Raw genomic sequence first — 16,837 nt, forward strand, 5'->3', positions numbered from 1 at the left:
TTCCGACTGAGAAATTTTTTATTCTAAATATTTGTTCGAATAGTACCAGACAATTTGAAATCAATAAACTGTGTCGAGTGGGAGGGCTGCGCGGTTGAAAAATGAGTAACGGATGTCGTGCCACACCACGGGGCCGCCTGACTCTACCCATGAAGGACAATTTGCGGTCTTAATCCTTTATATCAACTACAAACACCAGCCACGGTTACAACTGTTCAAAACTACTCTCTCAACTAGTTTAGGCCAAGGGGACTAGAGAGGTAAAATGTGGCCCCCGTGGCCTCGGAGCGCGTTCCTAAGTTCGGCTGGAGAATCTACAAATATACACATAAATACATTAAGACGAGGATAAATAATCAGGGAATCGAAATGACTCGCTTCAAATAATAAATACAGATTGTTGAGTCCGATGCAGTCCTTACGGGACGAAAAAGAGCATATAAATTAAGGTCTCCGCAACTAGGCTAAAGGCGGGCCATGCCCAGGGCACTCCGGGCTTTGGTCCCTCTGCAGGACGCGCCGCCGATGGATTTCAGACTTACCTTCGGGACACCATTACCAGATTAGAGTCCCTCGGTCCGCAGTTATCTGGCACTGTCAGGTTTACAGAGGAGAATCCTTGCGGCTGATTTATAGCAAATCGCCCAAAGGAGAACGCGCCTGGAGGGGAGGCCCAGTCGCCTGCGCCTCGACCGCTGTTGGCCCCAGAGCCGAGACGCAGCGACTGGGCCAGAGCGGGGGAGGGGGTCACCAGCCGCCCCGTGGGCCCTGTCCGCCACCCCCGCCACCAAAGCAAAAGAGGTAATTGCGCCACGAGTTCGGGCCTGTGGCGGCCGCTACAGATGCGTCAGTTTGGGGGCCTCGGGCAGGCGTCCCTGAGACGAGTGATGGGCCGAGAGATCTGTGTATGTGGGATGAGGGTCGCACGGTCCATGGTGGTGGTTGCCGGGGATCTGCGCGGCGCAACTGTAGTCCACGCTGGCCGAAGATGGATGCGAGAGGTGGCCCAGGTTGAAGACTGGCCCGGATGCGGGAGCCATGGAGTCGACGAAGTTGCCGCCCACATACACTGGGCTGCCCTGCAGGTTGGCGCTGGCGAAGCCGCCACCATTGCTCGCCATGGGGTGGGGCTCGAACTCCGGCGCCGCGTAGCGCTTCTGCTGTGGCAGGCAGCTGCTGAGAGGCGCCGTGTAGGCGGCCAAGCCGTACATGTTGGGCTGAGATTTGGCGAAAGCGGGAGGCGAGGGCGCATCGTAGGCCAGGCCCGGCACAGGCGGCAGCTGGCCAGAGTAGGCCACGTGGCCGGCGGCGCCGCCGAGCGGCGGGCTGCGCTCCGGGGACTGACCCGCGGGCGAGTGCAAGATGCCCTTGGCCTTTTGGTCCTTCTTGTACTTCATGCGTCGGTTCTGGAACCAGATCTTGATCTGGCGCTCGGTGAGGTTAAGCAGGTTGGCCATCTCCACGCGGCGTGGCCGGCACAAGTAGCGGTTGAAGTGGAATTCCTTCTCCAACTCCACAAGCTGTGCACTCGTGTACGCGGTGCGAACCCGCTTAGACGCTGGGCCAGGCGGGCTCTTGTCCTCGCAGCTCTCTCCTGGGCAGGGAGGGAGAGAGAGGGGTCGCTGAGCGGGAGAGACGGGGGCACCCAGGACTGGAGAGGGGTGCTTCCCTGCCTCCCTCTTCTTCCTCCCTCCTCCCCCCACTTTAATACTGGCTGGAGTGGGGGAGGGGCGTTTGAGGTGAGATTCCGTGGGGGGAACTCACCGGTCTCAGCCCTACCAATCAGTCGCACCTGAAACCCTCATCTCCTTTCTGAGGTTGGATTCCCCCACCCCTCCAGCCTAGTCCATCATGCCAGTCCCAAAGGCCGTGGAGGAGTTTAATGGGAGCCTAGCAGCAGCTGGTAAGGCCTCCCCTCTGTCAAAGAAGGGCCAGATTTCTTTGAACACTCCTCCTGGCCTCTGCTGAGGAAGGGAGGGGGGAGGGGCAGCCCCAGCCTGCTTTGCTCGGGGCTGGCTCCTGGGTAAAGCACCCAAGAAGTATGGAATGAGGGTGGAGATCTTGGCACCTCATTCCAGTCCAGCTGCACCCAAGGGCTCTACATCCGAACTTAGGGAGGTGATAAGCCATAAAAATACTGTCCTGAGTTTTAGGAGATCCAAGGCCAGGCTGGGAGCATTTTGAATATTGCAGTGCTAAGAGCAGCAGCCTCGACACTGGTTTCCACCACCCTGCCACCTCTCAGCAGCTTGTCCACTCCCTCACTGGGAAGACAAATGGATTTCTCCTGGGAGGGAGAGCCTGTGCCTGCAGCTGGGAAGGAGGGGCAGGAGAAGGAGCTTACAGGCTGGAAGATACTTTCCCTCTAGGAGCAGGAGCCCCAGAGAGCAGCAGGCAAACCAGAGACCTAATAACAAGTTAGCTACATCCCAAGCTCCAAACTGGCCCTGAAGATAAACCAAATCAAAGAACACAAAGGCAGAAAGTTTCAGGAACCAACCAGGCAGAGAGAGGCAGCAAGCCTCAGAGTCCTATCTCTGCCCTTCTTCTTCCACACACCCTCAATGGACCTATAGAAAATCTTCTCAACTCTAGGGTCTCTCTTTCCAGAGAGAGCAACCCAAAGCTGGTCCTATTTCAGAGCATATCTTACCCTAGGACATGCTCCTCTCCATTATGGATTTGCTGGGATGGGGAGAATTGGGTTGGGATAGGCCAAGTAGAATCCCATTGTTATGCCTTGGAGGCCCTGGTTGGAATCAAGTGCACCATTTTGTAGTTTTATGATCTTGGGCAAGTCATCTATCATCTCTAACAGATCCTTATCTGTAAAATAGGAATATACCTACTTCAAATGCCTATTTATCATATACCTACGTAAAAGGTTCTTTGGAAAATTAAATTAGATAATGCTTATAAGGCACTTAGTATGGTTCTTAACACAGGCTCCATAGACTCTAGTCCTTATTACTTTAAGGAGTGGGAATTCATGTGATATGGACTACATAACCACCTGGACTTGGGGATCATACCTGTCTTCAGGTTTGATCAAGAGCTATTGGATGGGAAGATGAGCTGAGTTATACCCAGCAGCCCAGGAAAGAAGATATTAGGTCAGTATAAGGGAAAGCTGTGTATTAATAACTATGAGACTTTCCCAGCAATGGCACCAACAGCCTGGAATGGAAGTGAGCTCCCTGTCACTATAAGAATATGACCCATAATCAGGGACACTAAAAAAAAGGACATTTCTGCATCAATAGTAGTTTAGAAATATGGCTTCCAAGGTTGCACTTACAGCCCTAAGTCTCTTGGTTCTTGGGAGAGCTAGCTTCTTGGGGTCAGTCTAGTGGGGACTTAGCCCAGAAGTAAGCCCCCTCAGAAAGCTACCTGCAGTTGCACAGCTGCTCTTCTGCTTGGAGTTCTGTCGGGACTCTTTCATCCAGGGGAAGATCTGCTTGCTGATGGTAGCTGAGGAGCCAGAAACATTAGGCCCACCTTTAGCTTTCTTGGCAGGTATTCCACCTCCAGGATTGGTGGGTGAGGATGGGGGCAGGGTTGGTGGTGGAGGAGGGGGCTGTGATGGCTGTTGCTCTGAGTTCAGACTAGGAGGCTGGCTGCCACCACCCCCACCCTGGCTGTTCCCAGCGCCAGGCCGCATGCAGCTGCCATTGAGTTCAGCCCCCTTGTGGGCTGGTGCTCGCAGAGGTGCAGAGCTCTGGATGGAGCAGGCAGAACCAGGGTAATCAGTGTCCAGGGAGTTGGCAGCAGCAGGGGGTGGATAAGGCTGATGGGGGGCACTGTAGCCATAAGTATCAGTGGCTTTGCTGTAGCCATAGCCTCCAAATAGTCCTGGGTTTTCATAGTAAGCAGCCTTCTGCATCGTGCACTCAGGAAGCTCCAGGGCCTGCTGACCCTGCTCAAATAACATTGACCACCACTGTCTCCTTCACCGCCACCTCCAATGTCTGCCAAATCCTAAGACAGCTGGGGCAGCCCCAGGCTTCAGGTGACCTGCAGAGAAGAAAAGTGAGAGGCCCCAGTGGGACTGTCATTGGCAAGACCAATCAATATAGAAGGACTAGCTCAGGCTCTCTGCTCCTCACCCACTTCATAGTGGGGGATTTTATGAAGTTCAACTTCACTGAACCCTTGGAAAAGTCAAAAAGAATTTCTCATAAACATAAGAAAACACCTTGCCTTCTCTTTAGCTTAACTCTATCCAAGGGAAGGGGCTAATTTTTTTTCCCAGATACAATTTTTATTCTTCAAGATTGTCAATTTAGTCTTTGAAACTGCATGGAAAATCACTTATGGCCTTTTACATTTTAATAGTTGATTCTCCCATTTCACTTTGAACTCTTTGCAGGCAGGGATTATGTCTTATTTTCTATATATTCCTGACATCTAAGCCAGTGCCCCACGTGTAGTAAGTGTAATAAATGCTTGTTGAGTGAGAGAATGCATCAGTCAATCATGGGGTCATCTCAGGGTTTTGATGGACAAAAGAAAGCTCTATAACATATCTAGAACAGCCACACCTCTCAGAATAAGTATCTCTCCCACCTGGTTTCAAAATCACAGCATCTTTCATGGAGACCCAGATATCCACTTTCCAGTGACAGAGTGAGAATCAGCTCAGTTAGCTCTGTGGATCAGCACTGTGAAATCCACTACGAGATAAAAACCAAGAAGAAGACTTAAAGACCCCGGACTTATTCTGAGGCTAGGAAAATGTTTCTTCTCTTTCATCTACATTTTTCTAGACTCTTTACATTGTTCTCTATTACTTTTAAAATGTACCACTGAAAATGGGTGAAGTTATTTAGACTCTGAAATGCATGGAACATGGGTGAATGGAGAATTCTTTATAACTTTATCATTTTTATCCTGCATCTATTGTAGAGATATTATTATTGATCTCTACTCTGGATCATCCATTCCACCACCACCTGCACCTAACTCTCAACCAGTGAGAGAGCCTCTCTTGGCATGATGAATGGACCCAGAATTAGAAGGGGGAAAAAAAAAACTAAGAAAAATTTTACCCCCTTTGTGTCCTCTGACTCTTGATGGGGGTTTCTCTTCTCACCCACCCGCCCCTTCTCCTGAAAGAAGTTAAAATGTAACTAATACCATTCAACCATTTTTGTCTGCTTGATAAAGAAAACTCAGCTCTCTGGTTTTAATTCTTGATCTCATCTTTCAGGAAACTTTCCTATCCCAAAACGTCTTGGTTTGTTTCCATCATGGTCATCATGATGGACCACATTATCGATATGACTTACACGGCCTAATAGATTTAATCACTAATGCCAAAACCACTCATCCAGTCACTCATTTCCCCTCCATTTTCCCCAAAAAGCCTAACTGAATTTTAAAAAGTTATTCATACTAGCCTTTGTTTAGTAGTATTGTTGCCCATTTTTGTTTTAAAATGTAAGTGAATATGCCATTTATCTTGATTAGAGACAGGCCCTTCTCAGTGGGATAATAGAATACTAGGATGTTATGTTTCAGGAATTGTTTCTGTTATTGTTCTTAAATGTGTGCAGTTAGGAAGCTACCCAACAAAGCTGGTCTTAATCTTTCCTTCAATTCATTTTCTCTATCATTCTCTGACTATTAAAAGTTACTGAATATCAAACGGACAGCTACTTCTTCATACTGTGACTAACATTTGTATGTCTGTGTCCCCATGCAAAAACACCAGATACTCTGGGTTTAATTAAGTGTCTGGACTTTTCTGGGATTCTGCTTCCGTCTTAAACCTTGGGCCCACTGGATGTCAAAATGCTCACATTTGACACTCCGACCACCAGAACTTGCTGCTGCTTCTGTCATTCCACTTAAAACTGAGAGCAAAATATCCCCATCTTGTCTCCCAGGTTGACCAAGTTTATCTTGATAGGTGGACCAGTCACATTAAAACGGCATCTTTAGGAACTGATGAGGTATTTGAAACAGATGGCTTTACATATACATTTGTTCCTATGACATATTCCCAAAAAAGGCTCTGTGTACGAAACTCTAAAGCGCATACACTGGGCAGCTTTATGAGTAACCACAGAGTCTGTTCTCCCGCCTGTTTTCATTGTATTAAGGACTTTCAAGGCCCGCTCAATGATGATCCGCCACCAATATCCATTTCCCCAGAAGCCAGGGCAGCAGCCCTCTCCTAAATGGGAAAAGGTTTACAGCATGCCCCCCAACACACACACACACACACACACACACACACACACACACACACACAGTGCCCTAAAGAAGCCACCTCTCCTAAAATAGAAACTGAGAATATTGATACAAAACTCGTTTTTTAAAAATGCTTATTTCTTTCCAGAAATCCCTACTCTTTGTGAACTCTGCTTGAACCTAAAAAGCAGGAATGGGTCATAAATCACTTGGACAATGGTCAACTGTTCAGTGGCTCATCTTTTCCATCACCCTCTCTCTTTCTTTAAGGCTTTCTTTTCTCGCCCTTTGGTATCTCTGCTCATTTGGGCTCTGAGACCCAAATGCCTTGGGGTGAAGACTAGCCCCTTTGGGGGAGGGGCGGTCTTCGAAGTCCTCAGCTGCCCTTTCCTCTCACTCCTCCTCCCCTCTAGCCCCCAGCCAGGGCAACCTCCCCAGAACCCTGCTGGCGCCATCCTCGACCCCTCCTGAGGAAGGGGCGCCAAACGAAGGTCTGGCTCATCCTTTCTCGAGGTGCCGGTTAGTTGCTCAACTTTGCTCGGAGGCCCAACTGCAGGCAGGGAATGCATATCCAAACTGTCCCCAGCCAGAAGGAAAGAGGCCTTTGAGTGACCACCGCCCGCTCCTCTGGCCCTGCTGGCCCGCCACACCCTCCGCAACAGCCAAATCCAGATACTTGCTCACTGCACTTAATTCTGCCCGGGATCAATACCTAATATGATACCGAATAAATAAAAGGCGCTCGCAGCGGCCAGGGGACGGGGTTATTAAGCAGCTGGAGCTCTCACGGTGCATATCAATGCACCTGTCATTGTGGTTTGTAACAAAATTTATGACTGCGAGCACCGCGGCAGTAAACGCTTCAGTAAGGAATGAAAAGAAAAACACTTCCCCAGGCCCGGCACTTTTCAGAAGTGGAAAACAGGCTCCGCGTAGGAGGAAGCGCAGCGAAAGAATGCACTGCTCCGCACTTTCCCCGGGCCCGCGCCCCCGGCGCAAGGGGATTATATAAAGTAGCTGAGTGCCCGCCTGTTGGAGCAGCTCTGCTCGGCGGCTGGACACGGGACGGGACGCGCGCAGCCTTGCCAGGGCCGAAGACCTGATGCCTGCTGAGGTCTGGGGACGCCAGGAGGCTCGGCGGACGCGAGGAGGCTGGCCCGGCGTTCGTCAGTCCGCCGTGGCCGTGGAAAGGCGGAGGGGCTTGAGGAGGGAGAGGGCGGCTGTAGCCTGGCTGTGACTAGAGCTGCAGTGGTCGTAAATCACGGATGGGTAGAGTCAGTCCATGCAAGTTGAAAGAGAAGAGCGAGGCGATGGTGTGCTGGTTGCTTCTGTTAGTCTCAATTTTTTATAAGGTGCGAGTTGGCCTCGGCTCCTCTCCCTGTTTTGCCTAAAGCAGGGCTTTGGAAGCCTACAGATCTCTTTCTGGCAGACACGACTCTTGCTAGGCATCCCCGTTAATTCACCGGAACCGAACAATCTTGGGGATTTCGGAACCATTCCTTTTCAGGTTTGCTCCGAAGGGGATATATTTACCAAAGAGCTGGGCAGCTTTCTGCCCAAGTTCTCCCGGATCTCTCAGCCTGAGCCTCTTCTGCCCCATGGGAAGCCCTGGATGCACCTTCTAAATCACTCTTATTTAGCCCAGATAAATCAGTACGTCGTAATACACCCTGCATTTAAGGCACTGCGCTCACCCCATTAAAGCACCATAAATTTGAAGGCCGATGATCAGTTATCATGTAACCAGCAGCAGCAGTTCACACTGAGGTGATCCACTTCAAAGCCACCCTTTGTTTTATGTCTTGATGTATGAATCCTGAGATGGCTACCTTGAGTTGCAGGACTGATGGAAATGTAGTGGAAATTATTTTTTTAAATCACACCACTCACCACAATTGTGTGTATGAGTGGTGTATATATGTGTGTTATCTTGAATTTTTCTGAAATTCTTTTTGTAGGCTCTTCGGGTTCCTTTTGATATTCTGTTCAGACGGATCTGGAACAAAATGGAAAACTCTCAGTGGCAGCCGGTTCTTTCTTACAAACACTTCAATGTCCAGAGGCTTTATCCCCTTTAAGGGTGTCATAATCAACAGGACTATTGTAAAATGTGCCTGCAGCCATTCAGGGTGCCTCCTCTCATGCAAACGAGACTCAGTTGGCTCCTGGGGAGCAAGAAGCCTTTAACTACAAAATCCTTAGCTGGATGGGGGTAGGGAGAGCCCAGATGTCAGGGAAGGGGCACACCCTTGGTGAGTCAGGTGGGTCAGAAGTGCAGGGAAACCAGTTCCTCTCTTCCACTTCCAACCAATCTCCAAATTTTCCAGGTGCCCCATTCCCCAGGCCAAGGCCAACCTTTTAAGAGCAGAAGAGAGGGACTGTGCTGAATTGGGGCGGGAGGGAGGCTACAGCACAGCACCAGAAAAGGTGGGTGAATATGTAGAAGGGACTGGGTGAGTCTCAGTCAAGGGCTGCACCAGGCAGCCCCGGTGAAAAGTGAATTAGCACTGTTTCTCGGTTTGTATATTATATGTCAATTGTTTCCCTGAGTTTATTTTACTCCAGTAAGTACCCACCACACTCCTGTCCTGGGCTGCCTACCCCTAGATAGGAATCAGAGTACAAACAACCTAAGAAACAAAGATCCCTTCCACCTCGTCCAAAAACAGACCGAGCTTCGCACCACTGCGGGTGCTCAGCGGTGGCCCACCCGGGTCAGGTGAAAGGAGAGACACAATCCCCCCTCTTGCATCTGCCCTGTGCAATTTGTCGACTCAGTAGTTTGAAAACACTAAACCGCGCTGGGAAAGCCCCACACAAAGCGTTCCGGGCCCTTTTAAAGACCAGAGCGCGCAGCCATAAGCCTTTGAAGTGACCTTTGGCTCAAGCGGCAATAACTCACCCTTAATGAACACCCAACGGAAGCGCCTCGGAGAGATCCCGGCCCGGTAGAGCTCCTAACATTACGCCTGGACTTCAACTTCCCAGCCGACATGGACCTAGAAGAGTCCACTCGGATAGGCCGACCCCAAGGGCTTCGCGATGAAGGCGCGGTGTACCCGGGCCCACAGACCCAGCCGGCGAATCCCGAAGCCGCTTTATATGGTACATTCACGTGGGCGGACGTCGACTTTCGCTGCATATTTGTTATTTTTATTATTATTATTTGTAAAAAGGGGTTCTTTAAAAGTAGAAACTTCCTCTCAGAAGAAGGGCTGAATTGGGAGCCCACCCAGTGCCACGATTCCCAATCTCCCGACGCAGGTAGCTAGATTTGTTTTCCCGGCCGGCCGCGGAGGAACAGGGTAAGTTCGCATCTGGGTGTTCTGGGATGCGCCCTGCGCTCTGGGTGCAGGAGACTTGGGAAAAGGGAAAGAAATAGAATCCCAAATGGCCAAAGGTGGGCAGCCTAGAGCCTCCCCCCTCCGCCTTCTCTTGTATCCCCTCCCCAGCCCACCCACCATCCAGCACGGGCCAACTTCAGCCTCCTGCTTGTCCAGCGGGTTTAACCCGGCTGGCTCTGGGCCACAAGCTCAAGTACCCTTTCTACAACCAGGGACTGGAGGAGCGGGAGGGAGCCCCGTCTGTCAACGAGGGGCTGGTCCTGGGCAGACCCGACCCTATACCCCATCCCTCACCAATACCCCGGAAAAGTCTTTAGGATGGGGAGTCCTGGTGCAGATTATTGAAAATTTCGGAGAAGTTGTAGTGAGTGCTCCATGGGGCCAAATGAAATGCTGCTCACAGTAATTGGATTCAGCTGACTAAGTTGGCAGGCGCGCAGCTCCAAGGCAGCCAGCGAAGAAAAATGTCCAGTGACTTTAAGTTCTGATAGAGCCAAGCGAAGCGATTGACAAAACAACTTTACTGCTCTTTTTTGATGGCAATGCCCCTGGAAGTTGGTCTCTCTTCCACTGGCGCCCAGTCCGAACCTAGGCTAAGGGAGTGCTTCTTGCTTTCTGGGTTCATTCCCCACAGAGGCCCAGTCAGACCTGGCCCTGTGGCTTTCCCAGGGGCGTGGAGCCTATTCATTCAGACTCATGGAACTGCTTATTCAGGCTTTGGACCCAGAAAGACCCGGGATGGACTGTCCTGTCCTCCCCCAGCCAGAAGCTATGGGATACAGTAAACAAAAGGATGGATGAGATGCAGAAGTCAACATATGTTTTAGCTTTCATTCTGGGTTCTATGGGGAGAAGGACCCAGAATCCCTAAACCTTTTCTCCGACACTATCACAGTCACAACCCTAGATTAGTGAGAGAAATGTGGAGGAGCCTCCCAAACTCTTCTGGGTAATTGGGGAGTCTCTTGAATTTGGGGAGAGAATCTTGAGTAGCGCTTTAACGTTTCAAGAAAAAAAAATTAAGCCAACAGCAAGACATAAAGGCGTACATAGAGCTGGCTCCCAGAACAATGCAGGGAGCTGGCTGGCAACAGAGTTTATTTTAAATGCGTATAAATCAACCTGCTTGTACCCAGCCCCGCAGCCTAAGACATGGAATTAATATGACGCTTCATCTTACTTTGGCAGTGACAGTGTAAAAAAAAAGTTTCTTTTTATTCATTTTAAGCCTTTTCTCATAACTGCACATTTACCCGAAAATACGTCCTCCAGCCCCCAACTCCCTCACTGACCCTCTCCTCAAACTGCTACCTTCCTTTCCCCTACCCCATGCTACCGGCCACCCTCCAAGCCTGGCAAGGTAGTGTGTCCTCCTAACCTTTGGGTAGGCGGGGAGCATTCCCACAAAGCACGACTTGTTACAATTAATCACCATCCTAGATGTATGTATATGTAGAAGTGTATCTAGGTCTACGCAGGCTGCCTCACCAATTGGCAATAATCAAGATCACAGATTACAGATTACACAAAATAAATCATATTTAGTATCCCGCTCAGGGCAACAAGCAGCCCCATGCCCAAAGATTTCCATTTCATCATGCAATTGCTTACCTGGATCCCAATTTATCATAAACCTGGTGTCCTCGGCCTCAGAGTGGGCGCCAGTGGGGGGCAGAGCTAGCCTTCCCCCTTTGTCTGCAGACAACACTGTCCCAACCCTGGTCTTGTGCGCTTGCAGATGCAACCATATACCCGAGCACACGGAATTCCCGGTAGAACGGAACCAGGCTGAGGTTCAACTACCAATAAACGCAGGAGGAATGAGTTCGTATTCCCCGAGCTGGCTTCGCCTGTGCTGCGCGCCTGTCGGTCCACCCGCCCGCCTGTGGGCTCCCAGGCCCAGAGCGGCGGTCACCCGAGCCCCCACCCACTCCTGGGTTCCTGCCCAGCCCTCCCAGGCCCCTCAGAGCTTGAGATTTGTTGTGCTTTCAGAATGTGGTCCTTTCTGGATTTGGAGAGAGCCCCGGAAACACCCTCATAGTCGGGAAATACAGACGCTGTCTTCAAATGCAAGCATATTTGTTCACGTGACCCCGAGGGAAGATTGTACTGATTGAGGCTGAAACTTTCACACCATCCAGCCCCAGAGAGCAGCCAGGCCTAGGGGCTGGGAGGAGGGGCAGAAGGCATGGGTTCTGTGCACCTTCCCAGGGACAGACATGGGTGGTTTTAGAAATAAAGAAAAACCCCCATCTCACTGCTGGGGACTGATCCAGCCCCAGCCTGCCAGCCATCAGTGGATTGAGGACGCTGAGTCTCTCCCCCAATGACCTCTGACCCTGGCCTGGCCTTCCACCAGACTGGTTCCAGGACTGGAAATTTTAGAGGCCGCCTGGCTTGGGGGCCTCTCTGAAGGAGGCTGTGGAGCATCAGAGGCTCAGGGTTCCCTTAGCTCCCCGGCTGTGTCCAGTTCCCTGCATCCGCTCACAACCAGGAAGGCTCCTCCTAGGCCGACCCACCGCTCTCTCCCTCCCCAGACGAGGCGATTACGCTGTGGTACAGCGCAGACTCCCTCCCTAAAGTGGAAGCCTGCAGTGCACAGACCGGGCTGGTCACCCCGGGGAAACCCCACCACCACCATATCACCACTGCTTGGTTCGTTCGGTTTCGTGGATGCGGCAGACAAGCCGGCACTTTTGAGAGCAAAAACAGGCACATAAGCAGCGGGCCAGGACTGGGAGAGGGCTCCCCTTTCTGCATCTTGTTCACTGCATCCGGGTCCTGAGCGGCCTGGAGCAGCCGAGTTGCCGAACCACTGTTTGCCTTGACCTGTGCACCTCCGGATCTGAGAAGAGCCCGCGGATCCCTCAGGCCTGGCAATAACCAGACCGTGCCTTCCCGCTTCCTGCGGCGTCTCCAAGAAGGCAAGGGGGTCTGCGGAATCAGTCTTGGCCGGGCTTATCTGGGTCACGAAGGAGCTGCTGTTTTGTAAATATTAAACCAGTCCAGGTTCCCAGCACTCTCCCAAGTGGCTGGGTGAAATTTACGGTGAAAATTCTGCATGTGGTCAGAAGAGTTAAGCTCCGCGCTGTCTGCCAACTGGGGGCCAGCGTCTGACCTCCAGCTCCTGGCTTCCGGCGAGCCCCCATGACTTCCCCCAGCCCAGCCTGCACCCCGGAATCCCACACCATGCCTGGGGGAGGGAGAGCTCTCCATCCCTTCCCCGAAGTCTCGCTTTCATGTCCAGCTCTTCTTCTAAGCGGCAATGAGCACGGAGCAGATTCCCTGTCGCTGCTTGTAAGATCTCCAATAGGCAAAGGAGAAAGTGCCCTGCAGCCACAGAAGAGCTGGAGAGAAGGGGATAAGGTCCTCTGCATCCCCATTCTAGAGGCCAGGAAAGTCCCAGAGGGCAGGTCACAGGTTCGAGACCCCAGACCTGTCAGTGAGCCCCTCCTTTTGTTCACCTGGCCAGACGTGGCTGAAGGCCCACTGGGGAAGCCTTTTGGAGCCAGATCATGGGTGCCCCCATTCCACCACTGCCCAGAGGACCCTGTGCCCTAGACTCCTCCTAGAGGCCAAGCATCCCGCCCTCAGCAAGTGTTAATCTCCAGCCAAAGAGGGGGGCCACTTTGCGGGAATTTGTCTCCAGGAAAGGATCTAAGCCTTCTTCAATCGGAGCATATGTTCATAGAGCAATAAACCGGAAAGATTTACAGTCCTCGTCCGGCCCCCAACAGCCTCGCACCCTTTCAGGAATTACTTACAATGATTTATCACACCAACCCGGGCAATTGTCACACTGATAAAATAGCCCGGGCCAGTGCCCGCTAAGCCCGGGCCTTGGGAGCTTGTTGGCTGCCAGGCTGCCAGCGGGGGCTGGGGAGACTTGTTGTGGGTTCCTCTCTGGGCCTAAGGGAGGGAGGGGATGTCCAGGTGGGTTGGGGTGGGTGGGGTTAGGGTGGGAGGGGAGCCAATTCTCATTGAGAAAAACACAAGCAGCTCAAAGAAAGCGCCTAGAATCTATGCTGGAGTCACTTGCAAAGCACATAAACATTTGTCATCTTTGAATAATTGAATTAATGTGTTATTGTTTGAATGTATAATTCATAACGGAGGAAACTTTGTCTCTATCTGACGGGGAAATATACACACACTAAAAAAGAAATCAAAACACACACAATCCCAAAACCACCAGGAAACGCAGACAGCCTCATCTCGTGGAATCATCCACAAAGCCAACGTGAGGAAAGGATGTGAATAGAGGCTCTCCTCCCCAGGATGCCAAAGTTGCGGCACTGACGGAGAATGCCCGCTGCTGCCCCCAGCCCAAACTGGGGATGGAGTGGGGTGGAAGAGGAGTGGCTCTGGGACTAAGAAGCCCCTCGGAGTGTGGGAGAAAAAAGGTTGAAATGGGAGCAAGCCAGAGAGATAGTCTTTGCATCTCGCCCTGGCCTCTCCCGCTTCTACCTTCCCCCAAGCTTCCGCTAGCTCCAGGGTCTTCTACTCCGGCGGCAGAGACTTACTTCTTCCCCCACCTTTATTTCAGAGTTTTCCCAAAAATTAAAAATACAGAAATAAAAGGGGAAAAAGGAAAAACTCTTTACTAGGGTGACAGAAGCAGCAGAGCTTGGGTGAGGAGAGAGGAGAGTAGGAGAAGTAACTCGGAAATCATTATCTGTTGGTCAAAACCTGCCTGGGGTAAAATTTCAACTCGATTTTATAGCCTTCTATTATGACGCAAAGAAAAATTTACGACCCTCACTTGAAAAGAGGGCTGGGGCCTTTCTCACCGGTTTAAGAATAGGCGGCAGATGCCGTGACAGCGACCATTGTTCCTGGTAGACACAGGCGACCGGGCAACCTCAGCCCGCGTGCGCCAGGCGCGTCCCCCAGCCAGGCAGTTTTTACAACTGTTGTCTCCGAGCAGCCCGCCCGCACCCTCGCCCCTCGCCCCCTTGTTCGTGTCTCTCTGTCTCTGTCTCTCTGTCTCTCTGTCTCTCTCTCTCTCTCTCTCACACACACACACACACACACACACACACACACACGGCCGCTCTCAGTAATTTTTCATAAGTGCAAAGCTTTGCTGAACCAAAGGTCACCATCCAAGCCACTAACAACTTCTCGCTGGCGCGCGGTTCCAAATCAGGAAGCAAAGGGGACTATTTGTCAGCAGCCCTGACAGCTAAGTTCATTAAGGATTTAAATCTGAATAAATAAAAGTCGCCAAAATATTTACCTGCCAGCCGCGCTCCCGCGCCCGCAGCGGGGCCAGGGGTGGAGGCCGGGGGGCGCCGCGCCGCCCCCCTGGGTGGGTGATATTCTTGGGATCCCTGCACTTTCCAAGTCGGAGAGAGCCCTTTGCGTGGCAGATTAATGACGACTCCGTGTTTCTTAAGGGACGTGCTGAATTAATTATTTCGCCAATCACGTGGTCGGGACTTGTAGAAATCTATTCTTATCATCTTCCTCGCACTTTGAAAATTCTCCGGGTTATGAAAGGCCCTCCCCCGGCTGCCGGCGAGCCCCGGCCGCCCAGCCCAGCGCGGGGGGCAGGGAGGGCTCCCCAACATGGCGGGCGGGCGGGAAGCGCCGTCTGCCTGCCGAGGGGCGCGATTTACTGTACTGTACTCGAGCGGGCTCGGCTATGGACTCGCTGCCTCCTCATCCCTGCCCGTGATTCAATACACACAGCCGTATTGATGTATTGGTGGGCACAGGAGGAGCCATTAGCCAGAAGACAGGCAGAGCACAATCATAAAATGTGTCTGAATATTTAAACTTCTCTCTGCGCACTTATAAATACACATGTCCACGCGTCTGAGGCGAGCCCTTCCATATATTAAGGACACATGTCTGATTTTACGCATTCTGCTCATTTCCTGTCGTGAGCAAGCCCCCCACCCCAGTCTACTTTGGGACTCCTGTCTTGGCTCATATTCAAGACGAGGCCAAGACGTGAAAAGGCCCTCGTGATAAAAATAGCGCACGCCAATTATTATAGTGGGGAGTGTTTATTGTCGTGAAGGTGGAAGGGACGCTGGGGGAAGGACGGGCAGGTGCTGGAGGCCCCAGTGGGGCTGAGTAGCACCGGTAAAGTAGAAAAAAGCCAGAGGAGTCAGGTCAGAGCAGCCACTGGCCGGTCCCAGCTCGGCTCAGAACCCAGCACCAAACACTCAATCCTAAGGGGGGGGGGCAGGAGATGTAGGTCTCTCACCCACCACACCACAAAAAGAGACTGAAGGGGTCTGGGGCTGACTAGAGCCACGCAGAAAGTCAACCTGGAGCCTCCTCTTAGCCCAGTAACTTATTTTCCTTTGAAAAATAATGTCCACCACCCAGCAACCTGAATCCAACTCCAGGCTTCCCAATGCTCACAAAAATATGGTGGCCAAATAGGAAGTGTTTATGTATGGGGGAGAGAGTAACAAAATTGCTAAGCCTTACACAGTTTAACCTTCATACTCCAGGCGCATTGCAGAAAAAAAAAAAACTGTTAGTTTTTTAAACTGTTAATATTGAATGTTAGCTTTCATAAGGCTTAATGAACAATGCTTCTGTGGAGGCACCAAACAGGAGGGAGATTTCGCTATACCTTTTATTATTCTAAATATAGATCAGTGAATTACATCAAAACTACAGGCAATAATTAGTATAAATAATACTTTAATCAGTGGCAGCAGAACATTGGTCAATTCTATTTAAAAAGCAGCTTGTGTGAACAGACACCATAAGCTGACTGACAATGTCATCATCCAACAAAAGGCTGCAATGGACGTGAGATGGGAGTCTGAGGAGCAAAGTCCTCAGCAAACACTTCACTCCCACCCCTAGTCACAACCCCAATACAGCTTAAAAAAAAAAAACACCAAACAAACACTTCTGGCTCATATTTGGGGGAACAAACTGGAAACAAATAAAAGCAAATGGGCACTAAGCCTTTTCACATCCAGCTTTCTCCAGAGCATGTTCCCAGATGGAAACTCATTTCCATCCTTGCCCTAGGTGGTTAGGGAGCTCTGTTTCTTCCCTCTCCCTCTTCTGTGGGCCCAAATGGACGCCGGGGTCCAGTTGGGACCTCAGAGTTGAGGGTTGCCCTCTGGGCCATCCAGGCTCCATTAACATTTCAAAAGACAATCCCTAGAAGCTGAGATGGAGGGCTAAGGTTTATAAACAAAGAAGTTGTTTCTTTGATTAAGTTACTTTCGTAAATTGTGGGTTTATGTTTGAGAAGGAGCTTGGATTTTCTTCATCAAAACAGTCCTCCTAGCTTTCTTTTGGGGGCAGAAGTGAAGGCA

General features: G+C 51.0%; 1 protein-coding gene across 2 annotated transcripts in view; it reads right to left on the reverse strand.

Annotated features, from left to right (window-relative positions):
* Positions 1–16,837, reverse strand: part of HOXD3 (homeobox D3) — a 19,236-nt gene continuing 2,399 nt past the window's right edge. Inside the window, exons 1-3 of one of the 2 annotated variants that reach the window (XM_036236881.1) lie at positions 4,567–4,672; positions 3,391–4,014; positions 1–1,594 (exon numbers count right to left, since the gene is read on the reverse strand). In XM_036236881.1, the coding sequence (XP_036092774.1) occupies positions 837–1,594; positions 3,391–3,931 (1,299 nt within the window). In that variant the 5' untranslated portion in view covers positions 3,932–4,014; positions 4,567–4,672 and the 3' untranslated portion in view covers positions 1–836. Of the gene's footprint in view, positions 1,595–3,390; positions 4,015–4,566; positions 4,673–16,837 lie in introns of those variants that run through there. The other variant, XM_016134532.2, reaches the window with a different exon arrangement.

This window comes from Rousettus aegyptiacus, unplaced genomic scaffold (genome assembly GCF_014176215.1).
Source record: "Rousettus aegyptiacus isolate mRouAeg1 unplaced genomic scaffold, mRouAeg1.p scaffold_m13_p_2, whole genome shotgun sequence".
Taxonomy (NCBI): domain Eukaryota; kingdom Metazoa; phylum Chordata; class Mammalia; order Chiroptera; family Pteropodidae; genus Rousettus; species Rousettus aegyptiacus.